Source organism: Heptranchias perlo, chromosome 24 (genome assembly GCF_035084215.1).
Source record: "Heptranchias perlo isolate sHepPer1 chromosome 24, sHepPer1.hap1, whole genome shotgun sequence".
Classification (NCBI taxonomy): Eukaryota; Metazoa; Chordata; class Chondrichthyes; order Hexanchiformes; family Hexanchidae; genus Heptranchias; species Heptranchias perlo.
Window position 1 is genome coordinate 43,308,424 of NC_090348.1, and position 27,587 is coordinate 43,336,010.

The 27,587-nt window shown below is 43.7% G+C and overlaps 1 protein-coding gene across 2 annotated transcripts in view; it reads left to right on the top strand.

Moving 5' to 3' along the window:
* Nucleotides 1–4,921: 4,921 nt before the first annotated feature.
* Nucleotides 4,922–27,587, top strand: part of lrguk (leucine-rich repeats and guanylate kinase domain containing) — a 109,132-nt gene continuing 86,466 nt past the window's right edge. For both annotated transcript variants that reach the window (XM_068005176.1, XM_068005177.1), the window contains exons 1-9: nt 4,922–5,357; nt 7,038–7,145; nt 11,731–11,812; nt 13,656–13,756; nt 15,268–15,349; nt 17,806–17,930; nt 20,636–20,779; nt 24,885–24,965; nt 27,182–27,268. In XM_068005176.1, the coding sequence (XP_067861277.1) occupies nt 5,028–5,357; nt 7,038–7,145; nt 11,731–11,812; nt 13,656–13,756; nt 15,268–15,349; nt 17,806–17,930; nt 20,636–20,779; nt 24,885–24,965; nt 27,182–27,268 (1,140 nt within the window). In that variant the 5' untranslated portion in view covers nt 4,922–5,027. The remainder of the gene's footprint in view (nt 5,358–7,037; nt 7,146–11,730; nt 11,813–13,655; nt 13,757–15,267; nt 15,350–17,805; nt 17,931–20,635; nt 20,780–24,884; nt 24,966–27,181; nt 27,269–27,587) is intronic.

The following is a 27,587-nucleotide window of genomic DNA, read 5'->3' on the forward strand; positions in this document are numbered from 1 at the left end:
ACTCCTTGTGGTAGCAAGTTCCACATTCTCACCACTCTCTGGGTAAAGAAGTTTCTCCTGAATTCCTTATTGGATTTATTAGTGACAATTGTTGACTCTAGTTAGAGTCGGTGCTGCAAGTGGAATACTGATTGTACTACACTGCTCCTCAGCATGAGTTCTGGTTTACTATGCGTTAGGTAAAATTAAAATTACAGAGCCACCTCCTGTAATTGCTCAGCTTTACACTCTGGTCACAGACAGGCCACACGTGCAACGATTTGTCTGCGCTGAGTTTGCTGATCTCAGCCAGCGAGGTGGTGGGGGCCACTACAGGCTAGACAGGAAAAATCAACCAGACCTCCTTATCAGGAAAGGCTGAACAGAGTGGGGCTCTTTTCTCCAGAAAAGAGAAGGCTGAGGGGTGACCTGTTAGAGGTCTTTAAGATAATAATGGGGTTTGATAGGGTAGACGTAGAGAAAATGTTTCCACTCGTCAGGGAGTCCGAAACTAGAGGTCACAAATATAAAACAGTCGCTAATAAATCCAATAGGGAATTCAGGAGAAACTTCTTTACCCAGAGAGTGGTGAGAATGTGGAACTCGCTACAACGAGGAGTAGTTGAGGTGAATAGCATAGATGCATTTAAGAGGAAGATAGATAAGCACATGAGGGAGAAAGGAATAGAAGGATATCTTGATGGATTAGATGAAGTAGGGAGGGAGGAGGCTCATGTGGAGCATAAAAGCCGGCATAGACCAGTTGGGCCGAATGGCCTGTTTCTGTGCTGTAGTTTCAATGTAACTCGATCTCCTGCTCCTGAGCACCGCCCGCTAACTCTGCTCAAAAGTGTGCGTTGCGTCTGGATGTCAAATGAAGGCAGAGTCGGGGTTGACTGATAGCGATCGACTGAGCTCACACAAGAAAAATTGTGCAGGTCTGACACCCAAGGAGTCCGACCCCAGCATGAGTCAGCACCTTCATGAGAGGAACAGAGAAAGCAAAACGGCCTTATGATACTTATCAGAAAATGTGTTACATTCTACACCCCATATGCAATTTTTTTAAATATACATTTATTTGTTTTGATAGTTCTTAGCAAAATTCAAAGGCTATTACTTCTTCCTTGGTTCAGCTAATCTCACAGGAGACATCACTCCTTAATATTTTCTGCAGTCTCTCACAAACCTAGCAAAAAGCATTTGTAAAAATAGAATCTGAATGGAGTTTCAGTTTTTGGCAAAGATAATGCTGTTCGCTTGTGTCTCTGTCATTTTCTGTGCCTGCCTGTAACTGTTTCTTTCTCAGTGCCTTTCAGTCTTTCACAATTATCAGTTGCCTCTTTTTCTCAGTGTGTCTTTGTGAGTTTGTGTCTACCCTGTCTGTGCCTCTACATATCTGACTTTCTCTCCCTGTCAGTGTGACTCTGTCTATCTCTCTGTTCTCTATGTATCCCTCCAAGAATCTCAGTATCCAATATACCTCTTTTAGAGCCTGGTTGAGCAGGGATCTGGGAAACAAGTGTGCGAAAAGTAAAGAATGCGGTCAAAGTGTTGTCCCCTCCTGCCAGACCACTGAGATGGACACCCATGGAAAACTGATTTTTAACGAGGCTGTAAACTGTGAAACTGTTTCAACCAGTCTGAAACCACGGGAAGTGAGAGAAGTAAGATCAGCAGAGGAGAAAGAGATACAAACAGAGAGAACGAACAGGAAGAGAATGCAAAGGCAGATTAAACATTAAGGCCCTCCTTAAAACTCACTTCTTTGGCCAAGCTTTTGGTCACAACTCCCAATATCTCCTTCTTTGGCGTGGTGTTGATTTTTGTCTGATTATGGTCCTGTGAAAGTGCCTTGGGATGTTTTTCCTCACTAAAGACACCATATAAATCTAGACTGACACTTCAGTGCATTACTGAGGGAGTGCTGCACTGTCGGAAGTGCCGTTATTCAGATGAGACGTTAAATCAAAGCTCCATCTGCCCTCTCAGGTGGACATAAAAGATCCCATGGTGCTATTTCAAAGAACAGCAGGGGAATTCCCCCGATGTTCTGGCCAATATTTATCCCTCAACCAACATCACTAAAAGCAGATTATCTGATCATTATCTCATTGCTGTGCGCAAATTGGCTACTGTATTTTCTACATTACAACAGTGACTACACTTCAAAAGCACTTTGGGACGTCCTGAGGTCATGACAGTCTCTATATAAATGCAGGTCTTTCCTTCTATAAATGCAAGTTGTTGTTGTTGCAGACAAGGCGCTTAACCATGGGGCATCTCAGCCGAGCCTGATCTTGTCCTCAACCCAAATCTGCACTTTCCAACAAGAGTTCCTGGTTAGCCCTATGGAGCAGGAACCCAGGTTAACTACCCTTCACTGGTAGGTCAGATACACTAAGGTCAATTGTAGTGCCAACCTATCAATCTCACTCTTTATGATATATTAGGGTTGCCAACTCTGGTTGAATGTATTCCTGGAGGTTTCATCACATGACCTCCTGCTTCCAACTGCCCTACCCCTAACACTCCCGCCATTGGTCACCCAACACGTCCATCCTCATGGCGCCCCGCCATCCCATGCCAATCGGAAAGTGAAAAGACTCATTACGCAACTGGATGATTCTTAACTGTTAGTCAAACAGCCTTCTTTCCCATCTCCAATATTTTTATAACTAATAAACAGAAGCATTCAAAGAAAATGAAAAAACACACAATTTTTTTAATGCCCAATGATTTTTCTCCCTGGTGTTGTTCGCAGCAGTGTCCTGGAAAAAAAACAAGAAACATAGAAAATAGGAGGAGTAGGCCATTCGGCCCTTCGAACCAGCTCCGCCATTCAATATGATCATGGCTGATCCTCTATCTCAATACCATGTTCCCGCTCTCTCCCTTTACCCCTTTATGTCTTTTGTGTCTAGAAATCTATCTATCTGTAAGGGACCTACATTTGTCTTCACTAATCTTTTTCTTTTTACATACTTGTAGAAGCTTTTACAGTTCACTTTTATGTTCCTTGCAAGTTTACTCTCTTACTCTATTTTTCCCCTCTTAATCAATCTCTTGGTTCTTTTTTGCTGAATTCTAAACTGCTCTCAATCCTCGGGCTTGCTACTTTTTCTGGCAACTTTATATGACTCCTCTTTGGATCTAATACTATCCTTAATTTCTTTTGTTAGCCATGGTTGGGGCGCTTTTCCTTTTGTGTTTTTGTGCCAGAAAGGAATGTATAACTGTTGCAATTCATGCATTCGATCCTTAAATGTTAGTCATTGCCTATCCACCGTCATGCCTTTTAATGATGCTTCCCAATCGATCATAGCCAGCTCACTCCGCATACCTTCATAGTTTCCTTTGTTTAAATTTAGGACCCTAGTTTCGGATTGGACTACTTCACTTTCCATCTTAACAATTCTATCATGTTATGGTCACTCTTCCCTAAAGGACCCCGCACAACAAGATTATTAATTAACCCCTTCTCATTGTACAATACCCAATGTAGGATAGCCTGTTCCCTCGTTGGCTCCTCAACATACGAGTCTAAATAACTATGTCGTACACACTCCAGGAGTTCATTCTCCACAGCATTATTGCTAATTTGCTTTGGCCAGTCTATATGTAGATTAAAGTGACCCATGATTACTGTAGTACCCTTGTTACATGCATCTCTAATTTTCTGTTTCATGCCGTCCCCTACATTACCACTACTGTTTGGAGGCCTATAGACAACTCGCATCAGTGTTTTCTACCCCTTGGTGCTTCTTAACTCCACCCAGATTGATTCTACATCTTGATTTTCTGAGCCAATATCCTTTCTCACTACCTCTCTGATTTCATCCTTTACTAACAACGCCACCCCACCTCCTTTTCCTTCCTAAATATCGAATACCCTTGGATATTCAGCTCCCAGCTTTGGTCACCCTGCAGCCATGTCTCCGTAATCGCAATTATATCGTATCCGTTTACATATATTCGCGCTGTTAATTCGTCTACCTTATTACGAATGCTTTGTGCATTCAGATACAGTGCCTTTAGATTTGTCTTTTTAACATTTTTAGACATCTTAACATTTTTTTGTATTATGGTCCAATTTGTCTTATTACCATTTTTTCTTACCCAGATCCTCATTGTTAGTGCACTTTTTTGTTTGTACGCTCTGTCCCTTCCAGACACAATCTGATTATCCTTACCCCAATCACTTTCCTGCACTGCTTCCTTGTCTTTTCCTCTTTAGCATTCTAGATTTCTCTCCACCAGGACCCTCTCTCCCCCCACCTTATTTAGTTTAAAGCCCTATCTGCCTCCTTAGTTATTCGATTCACTAGAACTCTGGTCCCAGCTTGGTTCAGGTGTAGTCCGTCCCAACGGAACAGCTCTCTCTTTCCCCAGTACTGGTGCCAGTGCCCCACGAATCGAAACCCACTTATCAAACACCAATCCTTGAGCCACGCATTCATCTCCCGGGTCCCACTGACCCTTTACCAATTTGTTCGTGGCTCAGGTAATAATCCAGAGATTATTACCTGAGGTTATTACCTTTGTGGTTCTGCTTTTTAAGATGAATCTTCAATTCCTGGCGACTCCAGGCCAATCCTGGAGGGTTGGCAACCTTATGATTATATATATATATATATGATCCTCCAACCCAACATTTTTCTGTTCTTGTCAACTCTGCACAAATGAATTATTAGCTTCTTCACCCTACCCTTTCTTTACCTGCACAAAAACAATTTTTGTACTCCAACAACTAACTTTCAACCAGTGATCCCTCCATCTTGACTCTTGCCGAAGGATGCTTCTCGATTCAATTTGTCATCCGAATACGCATGCGCAGAAGCGATGCATTGCGGGAGTTGCAGTTCCAGGCGGGCGCGGGAGACTACAACTCCCATGGGGCGGCGCGGCGCGGCGCCCCGTTTGTCTCCTAGCAACCGCCTTGACAACAAGATGGCGGCTGACTGGAGGCGAGACTGAGATGTGAGCAAGAAAGCGGGCGCTTTTTACTAACCGGGGAAGTGGTTCACTCGCCCTTGTTCTTCGAGGTAATGGAGGGCACGGCGGTTAGCGAGAGCGAGATGCCGGCGGAGGAGACCGTGGAGCAAACGGAGATGGAAGAGGAAGAGGAGGAGGAGGAGGAGATGGAGATGGTATGGGAGATCCTGGAGGAGATGGTGAGGGAGGGCGCCGAAGAGGCCCTGGAGGAGGGCGTGCAGGAGTTGGCCGGGGAGATGCTGTGGGAGGTGCTGGACGAGAGGACCAGGCAGGTGGTGGAGGAGTTCTACCAGGAGCTGCTGGACAGCGCCCTCAGCAGCAGCAGCGAGGCCACCAGCTTGGAGGAGTGCGAGAGCCTGCGGGAGGAGGAGGCGGAGGCTGAAGTGAGTTTGCAGGTGCTCTAGTCACTCTAAAGGGAAATGGAGTCATTCCAATAGTAATTGAATCACTCAGATTGAAATGGAGTGATTCCAACTGGACCAAAGTCACACCAAAGGGAATCGTCACTTATTGAAAGGAGTGACAAAAGGGGGGTTTGACAGATGTCAGGTTGAGAACACAAGTGAGAACCAGGCTGAATATAGAAAGCTCAGAGGGGAAGTGAAAAAGCATACGGGATCCTGGGCTTTATAAATAGAGGCATAGAGTACAAAAATAAGGAAGTCATGATGATCCTTTATAAAAGTCTGGAGCAACTGGAGTATTGTGTCCAGTTCTGGGCACTGCACTTCAGGAAAGATGTGAAGGCTTTAGAGAGAGTGCAAAAGAGATTTACTAGAATAATTCCAGGGATGAGGGACTTTAGTTACGTGGATAGACTGGAGAAGCCGGGGTTGTTCTCCTTCGAACAGAGAAGGTTGAGAGGAGATTTGATAGAGCTATTCAAAATCATGAAGGGTCTAGACAGAGTAGAGAGAGAATGTTTCCATTGGTGGAAGGGTCAAGGACCAGAGGGCATAGATTTTAGGTGATTGGCAAAAGAACCAAAGGTGACATGAGGGAAAATCAGTGAATGGTTCGGACCTGGAATGCACTGCCTGAGGGGGTGGTGAAGATAGATATAATCATGGCCTTCAAAAGGGAACTGGATAAGTACTTGAAAGGAAAAAATTTGCAGGGCTACAGGGATAGGGCTGGGGAGTGGGACTAGCTGGATTGCTCTTGCATAGAGCCGGCGCGGACTCGACGGGCTGAATGGCCTCCTTCCGTGCTGTAACCTATGATTCTATTCTATAAGTCAGTCCATTGGTTATCAAGTTATTCCAATAGCAATTGAATCACTCAGATTGGAAAAGAATCACTCTAGAACCAAGTCACTCCAATTGGATGGAGTCATTCCAATGGGAATTGAGTCCACTCTGATTGGAACTGAGTCACTCTGATTGGAATCAAATCATGTGATTAGAATTAAATTACTCCAATTGAAATGACGTTCTTCTAATGGGAACCAAGTCATTCCAGTTGAATTCAGCAACTCCAATTGAAACTGACTCAATCCAATGGGAATTGAGAAACTCCGAATGGAACCAAGTTATCCCTTGGTGGTAGACTGTAATCCAAGATCTGAGCCAAGCAAGTCTGCTATACTCCAGGCAGCTGGCAGTCAGTATGGTGCGTTCAGTGCTCAGTGCTGGTAAGCTATTTAAATTTCAGCAGTAACCCAATACACAATTGGGAGTTCCTATGTCTCAAATCCTGCCAGTCTGTGCTGAAGTTCTCTTGGCCTAGGCAAGTGGGCTATGTCCCTTTGGAGAAGAATATGTCCTCCATCACAGGTGACTGGAAACTATATGGATTTCACAGTAGTTTAGTTTAGACACTCTTACACATCATGATGGGTTTCTGCCTTTCTTGCTATGTTGTTCTATGCCTGGCTGCTAGAATTTCTTTTCCCCCGACTGTCTTCTGTTCGGCATCTCGCCAACACAGCACGGCTGAGATTGCTATATCGACAGGGCACCTGTAACATTTATTACAGGTTAAGGTAATAAACGTGTAAAATCCTTTATTTGGTTTGTGTCAAGAAGACATTTGAAATTTTCAAGAAGTGTGTTGTTTTGCAGGAAGAATTTGATGGTGCATTGACGGAAAAAACACTAGTGAAAGGTTTGTCAAATCTGAGACATACAGCAACTGGATTGGAGCAGGCCTATCTCCATCTCTCCCTGCCTGTAAGTATGTTAACACAAATTGTAATAATAAAACGATATAGGCTGATGGTACAGCAGAATAGTTTACCCAAATCTAAATTCTAATTTTTGGTACACTAAATTGAAAATTGCTCAGATAATTCAATTTTCAGTTTTAACCCACCGGTATATGTGGGATTACAAGGATATGGTATTATGCTCTAGATTGTCCACATGCCAAGTACCCGGTTACACTAATAACTATAGAAAATGCTGGAAATACTCAGCATCTGTGGAGAGAGAAACAGCGTTAATGTTTCAGGTCGATGACCTTTCGTCAGAACTGGAAGAAGTTAGAGATTTCTGACATGGGGCCAGAAAAGTGTGAATGCCTCAACTCACTTCCAGCCATTCATGTTGCATTTGCAATCACCACTGACCATGCATATTCTCACACAGAATACCTTCCATAGCAGTGTGGATTTTATTATAAATACTGCTTAATGGTAGAGCCTGCAATTTTTTTTGTTTTCATGCGCCGCATGTGTATTATACTAATCTTGCATTAAAGGCCAGTTAGGTTCTAACTTGTCAGGAACTATTCTCTTAATAGCACAGCTAGTTGGCAATGACTGAGGAGCACTGCCTCAGCAGGCTCCGTTTCAACAAGGAGGCAGATACAGAGCTGTGCCATCTGCTTTGAGGAGGCCTACAGCCAAACCCTACCAAGGGATGGCACTGCCAGTGCAAACAAGGTGACCACGGCACTCAATCTTTATGCTCTGGCTCTTTCCGGGCTAGCATTGGGGACCTGCTGTATCAGTCAATGTGCTGTCCATGGATTTATCAAATAGGCATCTAATGCATTGTCCAGGAGGGCCAACACCTTAATCTCATTTCCCACTGAACAGCAAGAGCAACATCATGACACAACTGTCTAATTTCGTTGCGCTGCTGGATTTCCCAAAGTACAAGAGGTCATCTGGGCCGGTAGGCACAACACAATAGCCTGCATGAACAGAAAGGAGTTCTAATCTACTAGTGTGCAGTTGGCCAGCAACCACCAGCACTGTATCATGCAGGTCAATATCTGCTTCCCAGGCAGCAGTCACAATGCTTATTTTTTAAACACCTGTGCTAAGCATGGAGAAGCCAGATTGGAAGGATGGCTCCTCAGAGACCATGGCTAACACCTCCAGGCTTGGCTAGTTTGTGCAACCCGTAGACAGAAGCAGATTCAAGCAGATACAATGAGGACCATGCAGCTACCAGGGTACTTATACAGCATACCACGAGCATCTTGAAGCAGTACTTTAGATGTCGTGACTAGATCGAGGGTGCCTTCCTGCCACAGTTTCTAAGATCATCACTATCTGATGCATGCTTCACAGATTTGCAGTACAAAGAGGCCTAACCAAGCAGAAGAAAATCCAATCTACAATCAAGGCAAATCAAAATGCACTTTCATTCAGACCACCAGTACGGCTAAGAAGACTGGTGCTTATCTGGAGGCATTTAGCTCAGTATCTGAACTGCTCCCTTTAAGGAACCCTCTGGTTCCATACGGTACCAAGAAAGTGGCTCCAATCACAACATTGTCCTCTGGACCTCTTCCACTAACATCAAGGTCATAGTTTGTTGTGCTATTACATTATTCTCCACAATCAGAAAGGAACTCTGAACAAAATTCAAATACAGTGGAAACAATTTGTGTCATGCGTGAATGATATTCGTGTCTTTTCCCACAATGGGGAGTCTATAACGAGGGGGCACAGATTTAAGGTGAGAGGGGAGAGATACAAAAGGATCCAGAGGGGCAATTTTTTCACTCAAAGGGTGGTGAGTGTCTGGAACGAGCTGCCAGAGGCAGTAGTAGAGGCGGGTACAATTTTGTCTTTTAAAAAGCATTTGGACAGTTACATGGGGAAGATGGGTATCGAGGGATATGGGCCAAGTGCAGGCAATTGGGACTAGCTTAGTGGTATAAACTGGGCGACATGGACATGTTGGGCCGAAGGGCCTGTTTCCATGTTGTAACTTCTATGATTCTATGATTCTATAATGCTTCCCTTCAGTGCTGATGTATTGCGTGTGACTTCAAATTCCTGACCAGTGCATTTTGTGAGCCATTAGCCAACAGAATGAAACGTAGAAACATAAAAAATTGGAGCAAGAGTAGGCCATTCGGCCCTTCGGGCCTGCTCCGCCATTCAAAATGATCATGGTTGATCGTCTAACTCAGTACCCTGATCCCGCTTTTTCCCCATATCCCTTGACCCCTTTAGCATTAAGAAATATATCTATCTCCTTCTTGAATACATCTAATGACTTGGCCTCCACTGCCTTCTGTGGTAGAGAATTCCACAGGTTCACCACCCTCTGAATGAAGAAATTTCTCCTCATCTCGGTTCTAAATGGCATATCCCGTATCCTGAGACTGTGACCCCTGGTTCTGGACTCCTCAGCCATCGGGAACATCTTCCCTGCATCTAGTCTGTCTAGTCCTGTTAGAATTTTATATGTTTCGATGAGATCACCTCTCGTTCTTCTAATGAATATAGGCCTAGTCGACCCAATCTCTCCTCATATGCCAGCCCTGCCATCCCAGGAATCAGTCTGGTAAACCTTCGTTGCACTCCCTCCATGGCAAGGACATCCTTCCTCAGATAAGGAGACCAAAACTGCACACAATACTCCAGATGTGGTCTCACCAAGGCCATGTATAACTGTAGTAAGACATCCCTCCTCCTGTACTCAAATCCCTTTGCAATGAAGGTCAGCATGCCATTCACCTTCCTAACTGCTTGCTGCACCTGAATGCTCGCTTTCAGCGACTGGTGTACAAGGGCACTCAGGTCTTGTTGCACCTCCCCTTTTCCCAATCTATCACCATTCAGATAATAATCTGCCTTTCTGTTTTTACAACCAAAGTGGATAGCCTCACATTTATCCACGTTATACTGCATCTGCCATGTTCTTGCCCACTCACCCAACTTGTCTAAATCACATTGGAGCCTCTTTGCATCCTCCTCACAGCTCACATTCCACCCCAGCTTTGCGTCGTCTGCAAGCTTGGAAATGTTACATTTAGTTCCTTCATCCAAATCATTGATATATATTGTGAATAGCTGGGGCCCAAGCACTGATCCCTGCGATACCCCACTAGTCACTGTCTGCCACCCGGAAAAAGACCCATTTATTCCTACTCCCTGTTTCCTGTCTGTCAACCAATTCTCAATCCATGCCAGTATATTCCCCCCAATCCCATATGCTTTAATTTTGCACACTAACCTCTTGTGTGGGACCTTATCAAAAGCCTTCTGAAAATCCAAATACACCACATCCACTGGTTCTCCCCTATCTATTCTACTAGTTACATCCTCAAAAAAAAACTCCAGTAGATTTATTAAGCATGATTTCCCTTTTATAAACCCATGCTGACTTTGTCCAATCCCGTTAATGCCCTCCAAGTGTTCTGTTATCACATCTTTTATAATAGACTCTAGCATTTTCCCCACTACTGATATTAGGCTAACTGGTCTGTAATTCCGTTTTTTCTCTCCCTCCTTTTTTAAATAGTGGGGTTACATTTGCCACCCTCCAATCTGTAGGCACTGTTCCAGAGTCTATAGAATTTTGGAAGATGACCACCAATGCATCCACTATTTCCAGGGCCACTTCTTTTAGTACTCTGGGATGTAGATTATCAGGCCCTGGGGATTTGTCAGCCTTTAGCCCCATTAATTTCCCTAGCACTATTTTTTTACTAATACTGTTTTCCTTCAGTTCCTCCCTCTCACTAGACCCTTGGTTCCCTAACATTTCTGGGAGGTTATTTGTGTCCTCCTTTGTGAAGACAGAAGCAAAATATGTGTTTAATTGTTCTGCCATTTCTTTGTTCCCCATTATAATTTCCCCCATTTCTGACTGTAAGGGACCTACATTTGTCTTTTTCTCTTGACATATTAATGGAAGCTTTTACAGTCAGTTTTTATGTTCCCTGCTAGTTTACTCTCATACTCTATTTTTTCCCTCTTAATCAATCTCTTTGTCCTCCTTTGCTGAATTCTAAACTGCTCCCAATCCTCAGGCATGCTGCTTTTTCTGGCAATTTTATATGTCTCCTCTTTGGATCTAATACTATCCCTAATTTCTTTTGTAAGCCACGGTTGAGCCACCTTTCCTGTTTTATTTTTGCACCAGACAGGAATGAATAACTGTTGTAATTCCTGCACATGTTCTTTAAATATTAGCCATTGCCTATCCACCGTCATCCCTTGAGTAAGTGTGCAGGTTGACACCAGAAGAGGAAAGGGGTCTCAATGGAAGCCAGTTGGGGTTCAGGTGGCCTTGTACCTCTTTATGCTTGTTCCTAAGATGCTCTTACAACTGATTCAGCCACAGTTGGCACTGCTGCATGTGATGCATCATGGTTGAGTGTATGCTTGTGTGTGAGAGATCTCGTAGCCTGAAAGATTAAAAGCCTAGAGCGAAGGCTAGGGGCAGCCTTATTTTGGGATCCGTTTATAAGGATTAAGTTTCAAACTATTGTACACGATTGTAATGTATTCGTACTCCATCTTATCCAGGGTTTCTCTGCAAATAAGTCCTCTTTTCTGTTTTACAGAATTATGAATTAAGTGATATTTCTATTCTTTGTGATTACACTCACCTACAGAAGTTGGAACTTCCTAACAACAATATAACAGGTATAAGTATTTACAATAGTGCACTGGAGGTGATTTTTACAACAGTGATTAAAGGAAAATTGCAGGGTGCCGCAGTGAGGCCAATAATGCAGTCCCGGCTAATGCTGCTCCCTAGATGTTCTGCGCACCTGAGTGGAAATAAGCTGATGTCGCACAATAATGCAGAGTCAGCTCATTTAAATGTTTTAATGGTGCTTCTGGCGTGCAGCGCATGACTCGCTGGGAGTGCCACGAGGGTCAGGGGCCGGAATGTGAAAGGCTGTCGGCTGACTGTCAGGCGCTGGGTTTTCTTTATTGGTGGGTCACAGAGCCTCCACTGAAGAATAGGCCATTGTAGACCAGAGAAGTGGTGGGGATAAGGTAAAGATGGCCTTATACAAAGGAGAGGGCAACCCTGGATCAAATTTCCCTCTCCCCTCCATGGGAATCCATTGAAGTGCTGTTCCAGTGGGTGTTAGTGTTTGAAGTGCTGCTCAGGCAGCCCTATTGTATTATGGAGAGGCACCTTTTAATATTTTCTGGGGCTTTAATGAATCGTGTGTACATTTGGTACACAGGCACCTAGCTGCCCAGTCTCTGGCTGGCTGCATTGGGATCCATTGAGCATGGGATAGGCCTCAGGCCTCCATGCTCAATAATAATGGAAGTAGCCACCATATTCTCCCTCCCATCGTATTATCAGCCCCGGTATGTTGAAGCACCAGTGAATTGTGCCTCAAAGTTGTTGGATGCTGGTTTGATTTCCTCACATTTCTGAGTTATCAAACTGAAATGCATCGCTATGGGAGACAGTGGAGGCTATCTACTTTAAAAAAAAATCTTTCTTGATATGCGGGTGTTGCTGACATTTATTGCCCATCCCTAGTTGCCCTGGATACAACAAAGTGGCTTGCTACGCCACATCAGAGGGCAGTTAAGAGTCAATCATGTCGGTGTGGGACTGGAGTCATATATAGGCCAGGCCAGGTAAGGACAGCAGGTTTCTTTCCATTTGAGTTTTTACAATGATCGAACAGCTTCATGGTATCAGCCCTCAATGTTCGTGTTCGTCTTAGTAATACCGTGTGCCATATTCATTAAACTGCCTGCTCATAAAATTCATTAAAACATTTAAAATTACAAAAATAACGTGGAGTGAAAAGGGCACATTTCTCTAATTAGCATTGGTAAATAAGTAATAATAAATGATGACAGTAAAATATGAATTGGTTTGACATCTATTAATAAAAGGGTATGTAGGTTTAAAAAAAACATACAGGGGAATATCATCTGAAAGCGTTAAGTGTTTGTATGCTAGTATTACAGAGAGCAGGTCCTAGGCTCGGGTATCGTTACACTGGTCAGTTACAAGCAGCAATTACAAAACAATCAAGGCACAGTCAAGCAAGCCAAAAAAATGTGAAAGGAAAGTTAGATTGTTCCCTCCCTCTCCCCCTCAATTTCAATTTTCCCTTTGTCCAATTAGTTATCAAAAGGGGTCTATATTTTTATTGAAAATAGAATTTGATAAAATGCTTTCCTTTCCATGGCCTGTTGTACATCCCTGGAAATAGAAAGCAAGTTACCAAGAGTGCTACTGGGTGACCTGAGATTGATTGCTGTGCTTTGAACTGTCAGTTCTGCAATAAAACCATGGCTCAGAAAGCACTTTGACAGGACCTGCTCTTCCTTTTGAAGACTCCTTGAAGTAAACACTACAATTCCTGAATGAAACAAAATAAATCGAATCCTAATAAAATGTATTTTAAGAGGGTTCCATTGTAGTTAATTGTGAACTGCATCAATGAAATTGCTTGTTTTCTGAGCTGTAGCTCAATATTACTTCATGATTTATGGTTTATAGATTTGAGCTGTATAAGTCGTATGCCCTACCTGTTGCAACTGGATGTCTCCCACAATGCACTGAGCTCACTCGCTGACATAAAACTACCCAAAAATATTAAGGTAAGGCATTGAGTGGCTCTTAAACAAATTAAGGACTCACCAAGCATCAAGTTTGGATAGGATTTTACAAAGATTGAGGCTAGCTAAATAATATACAAGCAAAGGAGCTGTGAATGGATTAAGTAAGGAAGCTATTTATGCACTGTCTAGTTTATCAAAATGTTTTTATTTACACTTTTTTTTAAAAACATGAACATGCTTTTATATATTTGTTTCAATAAGTTTACATTTGGGTCAGTTTTCAGAGTTTATGTTGCCAGCAAGGAGCCTTGCACACCAGCTGTGCCTATTTGGAAATTGTGGGCAGAATGTCTGTCATTTCCTGATATGCCCAGCTGATGTGCAAAGGTTCCTGCCAGCAGTGCAAACTCAGAAAGTCAGCCCTATTGTGTCCACGCTACTTTATAACTTGATACACTACAGTTGTGCATTGAGTGTGTTGGCCAGAATGTATATGCTTGGATGGCATTGTATGGGAGAAGGTTGGAGTGAGTATTTAACTGTGGCAGTGTTGGGAAGTTAAATGGGTGGATGGCCATACTGGGTCGTGTAATCCCCTCTGTGAGATTGAGGGCAGGGTGTTGACAATGTATTATTTTTTAATAAATACGAAATATAATAAAAGAGCCTTTCCTTTTCAGTTTTAAAGCCAAGTCATTCAATCCTTTCACCTCTTTTCTCATTATTTTTAATGCATATTTCCTCATCTACAAAATGATATTTTAGTACTTGCAGAGTGAGCCCCTGAATAACTGCAGGAATAGCCACATATTGAGTTCTGGTTATGCTTTGCCTCAGAGAATTGAAAGTTAATGAATGATGCTGCAGGCCAGTGACAGCAGAAGAGGCTTTGAAGGAGCAAAGCTTTGTTCCAACTCCCACCCTCCAATCCTACATAAAAGCAGCAACAATCATAATGCAAATAACAACAATAGAACATCTGATTTTGATTGTTACAATTTGGAAACCTTGTCATATAATAAAGCAAAGCAGTGATGAAGGTGTGGGTGTACAGTAGAACAGAACTGAGGACAGGTTGCTTGTTTAGAGGACACGACTACAAGGTCAGGTACTCTTTAATCATGCAGCAATCTTCCATTCTATACTGCTGTGCAACCATAAGTTCCTAATTGCTATTCAATTATACTTTCATTAAAGAAGGTTGCTGTTTATGTTCTCTGAAGTGGTTCAAATCATCTTATTCTTCAAAAAACATTTCTTAACCCATTGAATGTTCTGAATGTGTTTACTCATCGATGTTTACATTTTTTTATTGGAAATTATCCATCCACATTTCCTCAGTGTTCATCATGGGAATGTATTGTAGCTATATCATCACCTACTTTTACTCTATGCTCATTAAATATATGTTTTTAACATTGTCAAGTCACGGCTAAGTGTTGGTGCCTTGAATGTGGCTAAAATAATTTGAACGAAAGTTGTCTCACGAGATGGGCAGAACCCTCCCCAGTTATATTCAAGAGAAGGTCACTGTTTATTTTACATTACAGGAAGTGAATTTTTCCTACAACCAGATATCTGAAATGAAGGATCTATCAGACTATCAGTTTCTCTTTAAACTGAATTTGGACAGTATCCTTTATCTGTTTACTACATTTGGCAGAAATACTAGGAACATTTTTATTTTAAGTGATTCATTACTTTCTTCACTTATTTAGTTAGTCTTATGGTTCCAGTTATAGGTCTGAGTGACGGGGAGGTCAAAGAGGTGGCCATGGTGTTGGTGGGGAGTTGATATGCAGGGTGAGGTTGAGCAAGTATAGGAGGGCAAAGAAATCAAAGAGGGGCAGGGAGAATTTAAGGGTAGGTTTAAGTCACCGAGGATGAAGAGCTGCTCAGTACAGAGGCTTAGCGAGGAAAGTAGGGAAGAACTTTTAGGGAGCTGGGCTTGGAGGCATAGTAGAATTGAAGTCAATGGGAATCGGGGAAAACTCTGGAGTCATACCTAGCACAAAGGAAGATGGTAGTGGTTGTTGGAGGCCAATCATCTCAGCCCCAGGACATTGCTGCAGGAGTTCCTCAGGGCAGTGTCCTAGGCTCAACCATCTTCAGCTGCTTCATCAATGACCTTCCCTCCATCATAAGGTCAGAAATGGGGTTATTCGCTGATGATTGCACAGTGTTCAGTTCGCAACCCCTCAGATAATGAAGCAGTCTGTGCCCGCATGCAGCAAGACCTGGACAACATCCAAGCTTGGGCTGATAAGTGGCAAGTAACATTCGCGCCAGAAAAGTGCCAGGCAATGACCATCTCCAACAAGAGAGGGTCTAACCACCTCCCCTTGACATTCAATGGCATTACCATTGCCAAATCCCCCACTATCAACATCCTGGGGGTCACCATTGATCAGAAACTTAACTGGACCAGCCATATAAATACTGTGGCGACATGAGCAGGTCAGAGGCTGGGTATTCTGCGGCGAGTGACTCACCTCCTGACTCCCCAAAGCCTTTCCATCATCTACAAGGCACAAGTCAGGAGTGTGATGGAATGCTCTCCACTTGCCTGGATGAGTGCAGCTCCAACAACACTCAAGAAGCTCGACACCATCCAGGACAAAGCAGCCCGCTTGATTGGCACCCCATCCACTACCCTAAACATTCACTCCCTTCACCACCGGCGCACCGTGACTGCAGTGTGTACCATCCACAGGGTGCACTGCAGCAACTCGCCAAGACTTCTTCGATAGCACCTCCCAAACCCGCGACCTCTACCACCTAGAAGGACAAGGGCAGCAGGCACATGGGAGCAACACCATCTGCACGTTCCCCTCCAAGTCACACACCCTCCCGACTTGGAAATATATCGCCATTCCTTCATCGTTGCTGGGTCAAAATCCTGGAACTCCCTTCCTAACAGCACTGTGGGAGAACCTTCACCGCACAGACTGCAGCGGTTCAAGAAGGCGGCTCACCACCACCTTCTGAAGGGCAGTTAGGGATGGGCAATAAATGGTGGCCTCGCCAGCGACGCCCACATCCCATGAACAAACAAAAAAAAATGAGGATTTTGAAGGAGAGGTAGAAAGGGTGATAGAAAATGAGGTGCTTGAATGAGAAGATGTAGGAGGAATAAGACAATAGGCCAATATTATTACAAAATACTGCGGATGCTGGAAATCTGAAATAAAAGCAGAAAACACTGGAAACACTCAGCAGGTCAGGCAGCATCTGTGGAGAGAGAAACAGTTAACGTTTCAGGTTGATGACCTTTCGTCAGAACATTCCAGTGTTGACAGGTTTGTTTTGGGGCAAAGAAAAATCTTGCTTTATCACTTGAAGACATGGGTATTTACTAAACAACAACTTGCATTTATACAGTGCCTTTTAACTTAGTAAAACATCCCAAGTCACCATACAGGAGCGATATCAAAGAAAATTTGACACTGAGCCACATAAGAAGATATTAGGACAGGTGACCAAAAACTTGGTCAAAGAGGTAGATTTAAGGAGCATCTTAAAGGAGGAGAGCGAGGCGGAGAGGTTTAGGGAGAGTATGCTAGAACTTAGGGCCTGGGCAGCTGAAGGCACGGCCACCAATGGTGGAGCGAAGAAAATCGGGGCTGCACAAGAGGCCAGAATTGGAGGAGCACAGAGATCTCGGAGGGTTGAAGGGCTGGAGGAGGTTACAGGGATAGGGATGAGGCGAGGCCATGGAGGGATTTGAAAGCAAGGGTGAGAACTTTAAAATCAAGGTGTTGCCGGACTGGGATATGAAGAATGATATTCACTGCAGCCGTAAAGAGAATAGTCAACAAGACCATCCCACTTTTCCAAAAGTATAAAACTTTAGTGGATTTGGGGTATTAACTAGGAAGGGAAGAAATTAAGGGAATTTTCCCCTTTCCCTGCGGAAAGAAACCCCAATCACAATTCCAAAGACTGAAATTCCCCTGATCTGCGGTGTAAATAATGAAATAAAATTAATTGGACTGGTAGGATTTACTCGGACTGCAAACTTAACTTTGGATTTAAATTGTTCATTATTTCTGGTGTATTTTTCCTTATGTCTAATTGCTGGTTCACAGACAATCAAATCCAGGCAATCAAAGGTTTGCAGAACTGCAGAAGTCTGAGCCACCTCAGCCTGGCAGAAAATAGGCTTTTGGAAATCAGTGGCCTGGACAATTTGCCAATTAAATTCCTTTGCTTCGTAAGTTATGATTTCATATAGCCCTGTTTCTTGTCTCTTTCACTCTGTCTCTTTTTCTTGAGGATTGAGGAGTAAGTTTTAAACATTTCCCATTGTTCCTGATGTTTTTTGATGTTTCAAAGATTGGGTGGCAGGAGCCACAGACTACAGTCTCAGGCCAATAAGTGTTATTACTAAAATTAGAAATTTGATAAAATGGGAACAGAAAAATACTATTGAGCCTGACAAGCCAATATCTTTTCCATAGATCATCCTCACCATATCCCTCAATTCCCTTTCTTTCCAGAAACACATCTAATTGTCCCTTGAACAGATTTTATACTGTCCACTTCAACGGGCATTATTTTCGCCATGCAGTCATCCATTCCTTTTCTTTCCACCAATGCCAAATATGTCTTGTCCAAAGGAATGGAAAGCAAGTTTTAAATATTACTGATAGTTCCTGACATTTCAGACCCCATTTCCCATATTTATATTTAAAAATCTACCTATAGGATGTGAATGTGACTTACAGTACCAATGAGTGGTATGACATGGGTCATGTCCACAGGTGCTGCTGGGATGTAGTATTCAGAGCCTAAATGATTCCCACAAGATAGTAACTATTAGCTGTTCTTCTGTTTTTCCAGGCAGGTGGGCACAACCCACCTTCTCTCTTTCGGGTTGGGTGAATGGTCCTCTTTTACCTCTCGAGATTTCTCTTTTGCCACAATGTAATTCTATACTGTTCCAGAATTTAGATTCTTTGCAATCCACCTGAAAATATCTTCCACATATTGAGATGCTACATCTTGTGCGACACCAGAAATTGTCTAACCTATCAGACAAGGCTGGTTCTCTTTCCCTCTGTCTATGACAATCGTCCAATTAAACTAGACAGTCAGGAGAGACATTGAGTAGAGTAAGAGGAGTGCTGGAGAATGAGCCAATTCTGACATTGAGAGCAGCCTAAAACCAGATCACTGTGGCCTGCCTTTTCACCCCCACGTTACACATGTATACATGGTGAGCACATGTATACATTGGCTGCATAATAGTCTGTGGTGTGGGAAACATGTAACTTGGAAAGAGAAAAATTGCATAAAGCTTTAATGAATTATTAATTTCTTGAAGAATATATTTTTTTAAAAAAAGCTTCTTTAGAAGAATTAAATACAAAGACACCAAATTGTTGCAACAATCACTTTCAGGTGGTTCGCTGATTAATAATATATCCAATGTATTGGGAGTTCAGGTGCCAGTGATCCAATCAAAGGTTGTTCAGGCCCACAGAGCCCTGTGGCAAATTTCAATTGTGCCGTAAAAAATCATTTCATATTCAAGTCTTTATTAAGCTTTTAATTGGAAATTACAACATGCCATCATGCTAAACAGCCTCCAGAAAGCTGGCACATAATGCCATATGTTCACTGCAGTGAGGGAAAGCGTAAATGCTCTTTGAATAAGGAGGACTGAAAGGAGTCTACATGCTTAGGTTCAGTATTGTGACAGGTGAGCACTCACCCTGAATATGTGCTAAGTGTGTGTCCCTTTTATATCAGTTAGTTTTGTAAATATGTAATTCACAGTTTTTGCAGTGGAACTCTGCTTATATTCCATTTTTTGAGAGTGGACATGCTGGGATGGCACATTGGCAATGAATCCTCTTGCACTTTTCATCTTTAGAGTCGTGGGCAGTGCTGTGCTGATTGTCCTGTTCATGGACCGATTCTTATTTATTGTTCCCAGAACCATAGATTGTTACAGCACACAAAACAGGCCTTTCAGCCCATCAAGTCAGTGCTGATATTTTTCTCCACATGAGCAACCTAGACTGATCCCATTCTCCTGCTTGTTCCACTCCATTTTAATATTCTTGTTTTTCAAGCAGCTATCTAATTCCCTTTTAATAATAGCTTCAAAAATGGCATAGAATTCCGCATTCCAACAGTAAAGATAGTTTTTCTATCCCCTTTAATTCTGGTTGTGATTATCTTAAAATTTGGGCTCGCTCATTACGATCTCACTAACTAATTGAAACAATCTATCACTATTTACTTTATTATAACCCTTCAGAATCTTGAGGAAATCTCTCAGGTTATCCCTTAACCTTCTTAGTTCCATTGATAAAAGCCCTGACTTTGCAAATCTCTCTTCATAATTGTAGCCCCTCATTTCTGGTAATATCCCAGTGAACCTATGCTGCACCTTTTCCATTGCTTATATATCCTTCCTTTAATGGATGCCCAAAACTAATACACAGTACTCCAACTGCAGCCAGCTAAGGTCTTGGATAAGTTCAACATTACCTCCTTGCTTTTGTATTCTATGCCTTTTGGTACAAAACTAAGGATTCTATTTGCCTTTTTATGCCTGTCTCTTCTTGTGCTACCACCTTTAATGACGTATGTATCCACATACCAAGGTCCCACTGCTCCTCTACTCCATTTAAAACCTTTACATTTATAACATAGACATTGATGTATGTGATTCAAAAAGTAGTTGAATTAATAGTTCCTTGTCTTTTATTTCTTTGTTCTCTTAGCATTTCCATGAAAATGTTTTAAAAAAGAATTGTTGAATGCAACAGAGTCCCTGAAAAGATGCAGAACTATTTGTATAAAGGCAGGAAATTATGACAATTCCATGGGGGAATAGAAAATCAAGAACAAATTACCTCAAAATGCCAAATATTTTCCTCTCATATGATTATAATTTGTTCACAGCAAGGTAACCAGCTCACAAACGTGAGAGGACTGGCAAATATGAAACGCCTGCACAAGCTTGATTTGTCGAACAATAAAATAGAAACTTTGATTGGGTTGGAGGACCACGACCTTCTGGAAACTATCAATCTGGAGAATAATCAGGTAAGAATCTGTAGAGTGGGAATGTGAGGTTTACTCGTTTCCACTCCAACCTGGTATGTGAATTAAGTTGTATTTACGTGGACTTGTACAGGTTTACACGGCACTGTTCTCAGCGAGCAGGCTCCTGTGCAGCTAACCATGTTGGTTCCTGCAGAAAGTGTTCGAAAAATGGGCATAGTGTGACTGAGTTAACAGCTTGATGTTTGGCTTTGACATAAGGTGGGGTTCATTTGGCTGAATTTTCTGCTCTTCAAAGCAAAGAATATTAGTCCTGGGAACTGAAACACCGTTTCCCACTTTTGTCACTCGATATCAACATCAAGCATTTCCAAGTCTGGTGCAGGATGAGCTAGATACAGAGCAAAGCTTCTTCCACTCTGCAACATCAATGTTCCATAGTTCCAACCTCAGTAGAGCTCCATCCTCTGCACCAGTGGGATATTTCCATTTCCCACACCAGCCATTGCTGCATTCCTATGAATGGGGTTGCCAAAGGACGAGTTGTTTTGTAGCTCTGGACCTTCACTTCATATGAACTGAAACTAGCTCTATCCAAACAGATTTCATGTGGGACCTTATAGTCATCAGGGAGAGGAGAAGCTTTCTTCCTGTCAGTCTGGGCTGAACCAGACCCAATCCCCAGAGACTAGGGGGTCGATTTTAGGATGGCCGAGCGGGTGCGTTCGTGGCGGGGGGGGGGGGGCTCTGAAAATTTGGGATTCCCAGGGCGGGTCCGGAGCCCGGCTCCAACCCGCCCTCTTCCGGGTTCCCCAATGACGCGCTTAGATGCTCGTGCAGCCCCCGCATGCAGGACTCCCACTTAAGGCAATTATTTTGATACTTCAGGTCGTTAACAGACCTGATTTAGAGGATATTTTAGGAGGGGTGGGATTTTCATCTAAACTGAGCGTGTTTCCTGTACCGGGGGAAACACTCTCAGTTGAAATAGACGTGTTGCAGCCACCAGTCTGTGGCAGCTGCAAAGGTCCATTTGACAGGTGGGAGTGGGGAGAGACCCTCACTCATTGCAGGAGGCCACTCTGTCACTTTGGACAAAGTTTGGCCTGCACCACCCTCCACCTAATATAAAAAAATCACAAACTTGCAACCTCAACCCTGGTGTGCAGACACATTTACCTACCTTGCGGACCCCCTCAAACGTACATCTTCCGGATGGGGGCCGCCATAGCTGCAGTCATGACCTCCTCGGAGGACGAACAGCATCACCAGCCTCGCTGGCCACGCCGTCCACCTCTGACACGTGGAACTCCACAACACAATGCTGTGACACATCCACCTGCACAGCAGGAGGGAGGGCAACCACAGAGAGATGCGTCGCAGAAGGCACTACCCTCGCCACAGGGTCTACAGAGCGAGGCTCAGCTTCCTGGACCTCACTGAGCAGCAGTGCACACGGAGGCTCAGAGTCACTCGACATGTAGTTGTACACATCTGCAGCCTCTTTGATGCCAAGCTGCTCCCGGCTGGCTGTCAAAGTCACCACTGCCCTCAACAACTTCTCCGGATCCTTCCAGGGTGCCACCGGGGACACGCCGGCATCTCTCAGTCGTCTGCACAAAAGAGCCCTGCAAATACACCTGCAGTGACACAATGGGTGGAATCAGGTGTGGGTCTTCATGGTGATCCTCCAGAAAGTGAATTATTGCACAGACCAGAAAAAGATTTGCAAAGATGTGGCAGTAGTGGTGATAACAAATTTTAATGTGCTTTGCAAAACAAACAAAAGTAAATCAAAAACATGATATTTTGTCTTACACTCTTGTGCATCCCCTTTGTGCTCACAAAACCTTCGGCTTACGTTTACGGAAACCCCTACATGGTGCTACCCCTGTGGCTTCAGCAGAGGTAGTGGCAGGTTGCTCTTGTCTATGCCCTGACCGATGAGATGCTTTGCGCGGATACTCTCTGGGTTTCAGTGCCCGTGAGGGCCCCTCCAAAGAGTTCTCCACCTGCACCTGTGCAGGGGCAGACTCGGCCACCTGGAGAGGAGGCAGCATTGCGGGTACTGGTTGAGAGGGGGACAACGGGTGAGATGTGGGAGTGCTTTGACTGGCGTCCCCATTTCCATGTCCCCTTTCACCATCATCCCTCTCCTGGCCCAGGCCCACATCACTCCTTCTACCCTGTTTGACGACAGTTTGGAGGACTTGTGTGAAGCCTTGGAAGGCCAGTTGTAAAGATATCTGTCAGCCTGTTTAAGGCGGCAGAATGTTGCTCACCCTGAATCCGACCGGCTGATGTCAGGGCCTGAATGGATTCATTGTTGAGCCGTGCTTGAAGCTCGATGGAGACTAGCCTGTCCTCTATCGCAGACATTCCCGCACCTACCCGCGACACTATCTCAGAGATGCCCTCATGTCCCTGTGACAGTATTCCACTCATGCAGGAATTGGACTCCTCCATCCTCTGCGCGATTGTGGAGAGCGCGCGTGGCAACTGTTCCAGTACCTCGGCAATGTGCTGCAGGCCCTCGATGAGTCTCCTTTTCATGGCTGGCCCCCAGGGTTCAGCATCTGGGTCCAGCTGAGCAAAGCCTGGAGAAGAGTGCTCCCACCGACACGGACTCTCCACAGCTGCTCCTGCTGCCAGGGTCTGCTCGTGCTCACATGTACATGCTCACCATTTGCAAGCCCAACTAAGTGAGGACGGGGACCCACCGAGGTGTGTGTATCTGCGCTGGTGGATGGCTGGCTCAGATGTGACGATGCACCCTCAGAGGCCGGCAGGTCCTCTGAGGAATTGCCCTCTGCAGTCATGGCGGTCGCAGATGGCCCTGCAAGAGAACAGAAAGCAATATTAAGCATGTGGACAGATGTTGAGGTGCTGCAGATGCCAAATGATGCTAAGATCGTTCGCTATCATGAGTGCTGAGTGGTAGATTTCTGTCACCAGACGCTTGTGCGCTCCCAGTCTCGGCGTCCGCCACGGACAGGCACTCCAGCGACTGGCTTACTTCCAATGCCTGCTGCTCCGTGTCCGTTAAGACCACCTGGTGTGGTGGGCCCTCTCTGGTCCTTGCCCTCTCCCGGGTATTCTGGCATCTCTTCCCCTAACAAGGCAAAACAAAGAGAGGCGTGAATGAGTGATGGTTACATAGTGTACCGCTGCATGCATTGGTGTGGGTGGGGGTGAGCGTGAGGGAGATGCATGGGAGGGTGCGTGTGAGACATAGCAATGAGATTGTATGAGGATTGGGTTGCGTGGTAGTGTTCGAATGGGAACTGGGGCAGTGAGTGAGTGCAGGCAAGGTAAGGATGATGGTTGAGTGGATGCGAGGAGTGATGAGAGAGCGTTGTGGTGGCAGTGCAGAAGGAGTTGTGTGGTGGTGGAAGTGATGTGGAAGACGGAGTGTGGGAGAATGCGTAAGTATACTCACTTTGGCTGACCTAGTTAGGTCATTAAAGCGCTTCCTGCACTGGACCCAGGTTTGGCACACGTTGCCGCTGCTGCTGACCTCCTCGGCCACCTCCAGCCAGGCCTTCTTGGTGGCAGAAGGAGGCCACCCCTTGCCATCAGATGGGAACAAAATTTCCCTCCTCCCCCTCCTCCTCCTCCTCCTCCTCCTCACCCCATCGAGCAGCAGCTGGAGTGAGGAGTCAGAGAACCTTGGAGCAGCCTTGCCTCTGGCCTGCTCCATGCTCTAGAAATAGTTCTTTGCTGCAGGAGGAGCATTGGAGGACTGCCCCTTTAAATAGGGCTCCTCCTGCTGACTGCGCAGGTTTGGAATGGGAAACCCGGGAGCACGCGCAAGTACCTTCAATTACCCACGCACCCAGTCGACCCCCCGGTGCCAACCCGCCTCCCTCCTAATATCGGGCCTTAGAAGTACTGTTCTGTTTGTTTCTCCCCCTCCCCCCCCCCACCCCTGCCTCCTGGCAGCTTTAACAGATGACACCATCTTTCTGACAAATTGAAAGTAGTGCAATTAGTAGAACATTTTCATTGCTTAAAGCTGCTGATGAATGTTGACCTGCAGCAGGGAAGTATTAATAGTCTGTTAAGACATCCAGTGCCTAAATAAAGATCTAAAAGATGCTTAAAAAGAAGTCTTTGTTCATTATATTGACTTTTATCATCTTATCAGATCAGGGACCTGAATGAAATTAAGCACCTACGACAGCTTCTACTTTTACGAGTGCTGAATATGCTCCAGAACCCAATACAGGTACTTGGGAGGTGGGGGGAAAAGGGGTGGTGGAGAGAGAAATTCAGAAGAACAAACTTCCTTGGCCAGCCACTTGGATAGAGCACTTGCTAAAATTCAGCACTATAGGTGTATTCATATAATTGGGGACAAATATCTTTATTGCATCAAATTGTACATTTTAATTGTACAGATCTAGAACTTTGAGAAAAGCTGATTCATGGGAGTGTTGTTCCTTTCAATATCAGGTGATGATATGACACCATCAATTCCATGTCTAATCATTAAAGGGGAATAGCGTGCAAAAAAAAAAAGTACTGAACCAAATTGTGCCCATCCAATATCGTGGCTGTCCGTTCAAAAACATTAGTCTAGAAATTATTTACCATATAAAAAGTTTGTATGCTAATATCACAGCAGTTATTTCTAGGATGTTATTACTAAACAGATAACAGACACAGCAGCAAGGTCAAATTAAAATCTACAGTTCTCTGGTCACTGTAATTTTTGTGATAATTATAGTTTGGAACATAATTGGTGCTCTGGTCTTGATGACACTGATAAAACTGCAGTCAAGACCTGAGTTTCGACTCTGCTGAAAAGCTTAACTATTACTGAGATCCCAATGGAATCAGTTTGCCATCTTTAAGGATAATCAGACTTCAGCACTACCAATGTCATCACCGGTCAGAAGCTTCCATTTTGAACCTGTCAGCGTAAGTGAAGGCCCCCACGGTAAAGTCCCCATAATTTAGGGGGGAGGCTGACCCTAGGCCGCACCATTACCACTTCACCTCAGTCAGCGGAAATTCTTTTGCTTTCCATTAAATTTGTGTGTGTGGAAGTTTTAGAATTTTTTTTTCAAGTCACTGTGATTGCCGAGAAAGCAAAATGATCTCCCAAAAGGTCAGTGTCCTTGGCCAACTCTTCAACATCCAGGACAGGCAGGTATTCCGAAAGCTGCAGAAGAGAAAAGGAACTGGAATATAGGTTTTAAAAACTTTGTTCAAGAAAAGTGATTAGAAAGTGGAATTTAGATTCTGTGTATGAATCATTTATTAAAATGTTATTAACCGGCTTTCCACAACATTTGGTTCCGCTCATATATTTTAATTAAATTAGAAATGTTTTCATTTATAGCATGAATATCTTTATTTATTTTAAATGGTGTGTTGCAGACTTATGATACATTTTTAATTTTTGTGTGTGTGGCATATGTTTTTAAATGCTCAGCTGCATTACGGACGTACTGTGAATTTTAAATTATTAATCATCTGCATTTGTTTAATTCTGGTTCTGCTGTGTATTGCAGATATATTTTTAATTACTGAGTGTGTAAGGCGTGTGCTTTCTTCCCCTCCTTCCTCCTCTTCTTGAAGTTAAGCAACCCTTGTTGCCCTGCCCAACTGGCTACTTTTTAATGAATGAGCCTCAGGTGTGAGCGTCAGCAAGCTATTGTACCCTAAAGGCTAAGCACATTTCTATTTCTACCCAACATCCATAACACATTCACTTCCAACAGGGATCACTCGGCTGCAATCAGGAGCTTTTGGACAGTTTTTTTTTGTAATGTGCCACCCCTCTCCCATGATCCAGTGATCCTGAGGCCAATTATAACCCTGCCCAATGCCATCCTGTCTGAGATCAGTATCAGACTTGGAGCCAGACGCAGGACCCTCCAGGTCTATGTGGCTTACTTCCCTGAGTGGCTTTTCCCCCCATACTTCCAAATACAAAGTCTTACAGACTGTTCCTCCCATTGCATCCTCACTGTGTTGAAATTGAGACTCATTGTACGATCTCTGACTCTAACTCGTTCCTTCTCGGGATCACAAAACTGTGGAAACTTTATCTCCTTCAAGCTGCCTTTCCTCCAGCGCTTTGCAGAATTTTCGAACCCAGGCTACTTCTACCTCTTGATTTCTGTTGTCCTCCTACTCTTTTCAGCCTTGATAGTGTCCTGAACTATCTTGTACTTCAACTGATCTTAAAAAAAAGTCATCCAGTGCACAGTGAGAAAATGAGTCTCTTGGAAATAAAGTTCTCAGAAATTATTTGAAATCTAATTTCTGAAAAGTATTCAAAAAAGTTAGGAAAAATAAATTGAGGTACAAAAAGATGCCATTTATCAGACCTCATGGTTGCGTGTCCTGTCCAATATATTAATTTCTATGAAACTATTTAAAACTCATTCCTTGTACTAAGCCAGTTCTTTATTGCTTGTTGTTTCCTAATAGGAAAACCCAGATTATTTGTTCTGGATCCTTTTCATGGTGCAGAACCTGACTGAACTGGATCATAAAAAAGTGAAGGCAACTGAAAAGGTAAATTGATTCTTTGGAAATTGCTAACGGGACCAAGGAAATTGGGGACGTTTGTGTCCATATACGGTAATGCAACTTTATGCATCTGTAATAAAACAATTGTTTAAAAAATACTTTCACTACTGGGCCTCAGTGCACTCCTATAGAAAACAATGTAACTGCTGTACATGTCCATATGAATTGTAGTTTTTAATAGTTTTAATTTTCTTTGTGTGATCACAGTTTACTTTTACCAGTAAAATCTTAATTTGATGTCTGGTTTTGATAGATTAATTTATGAGCACTCTAAACTCAAAGAAATGCATAGAGTGACCATTTT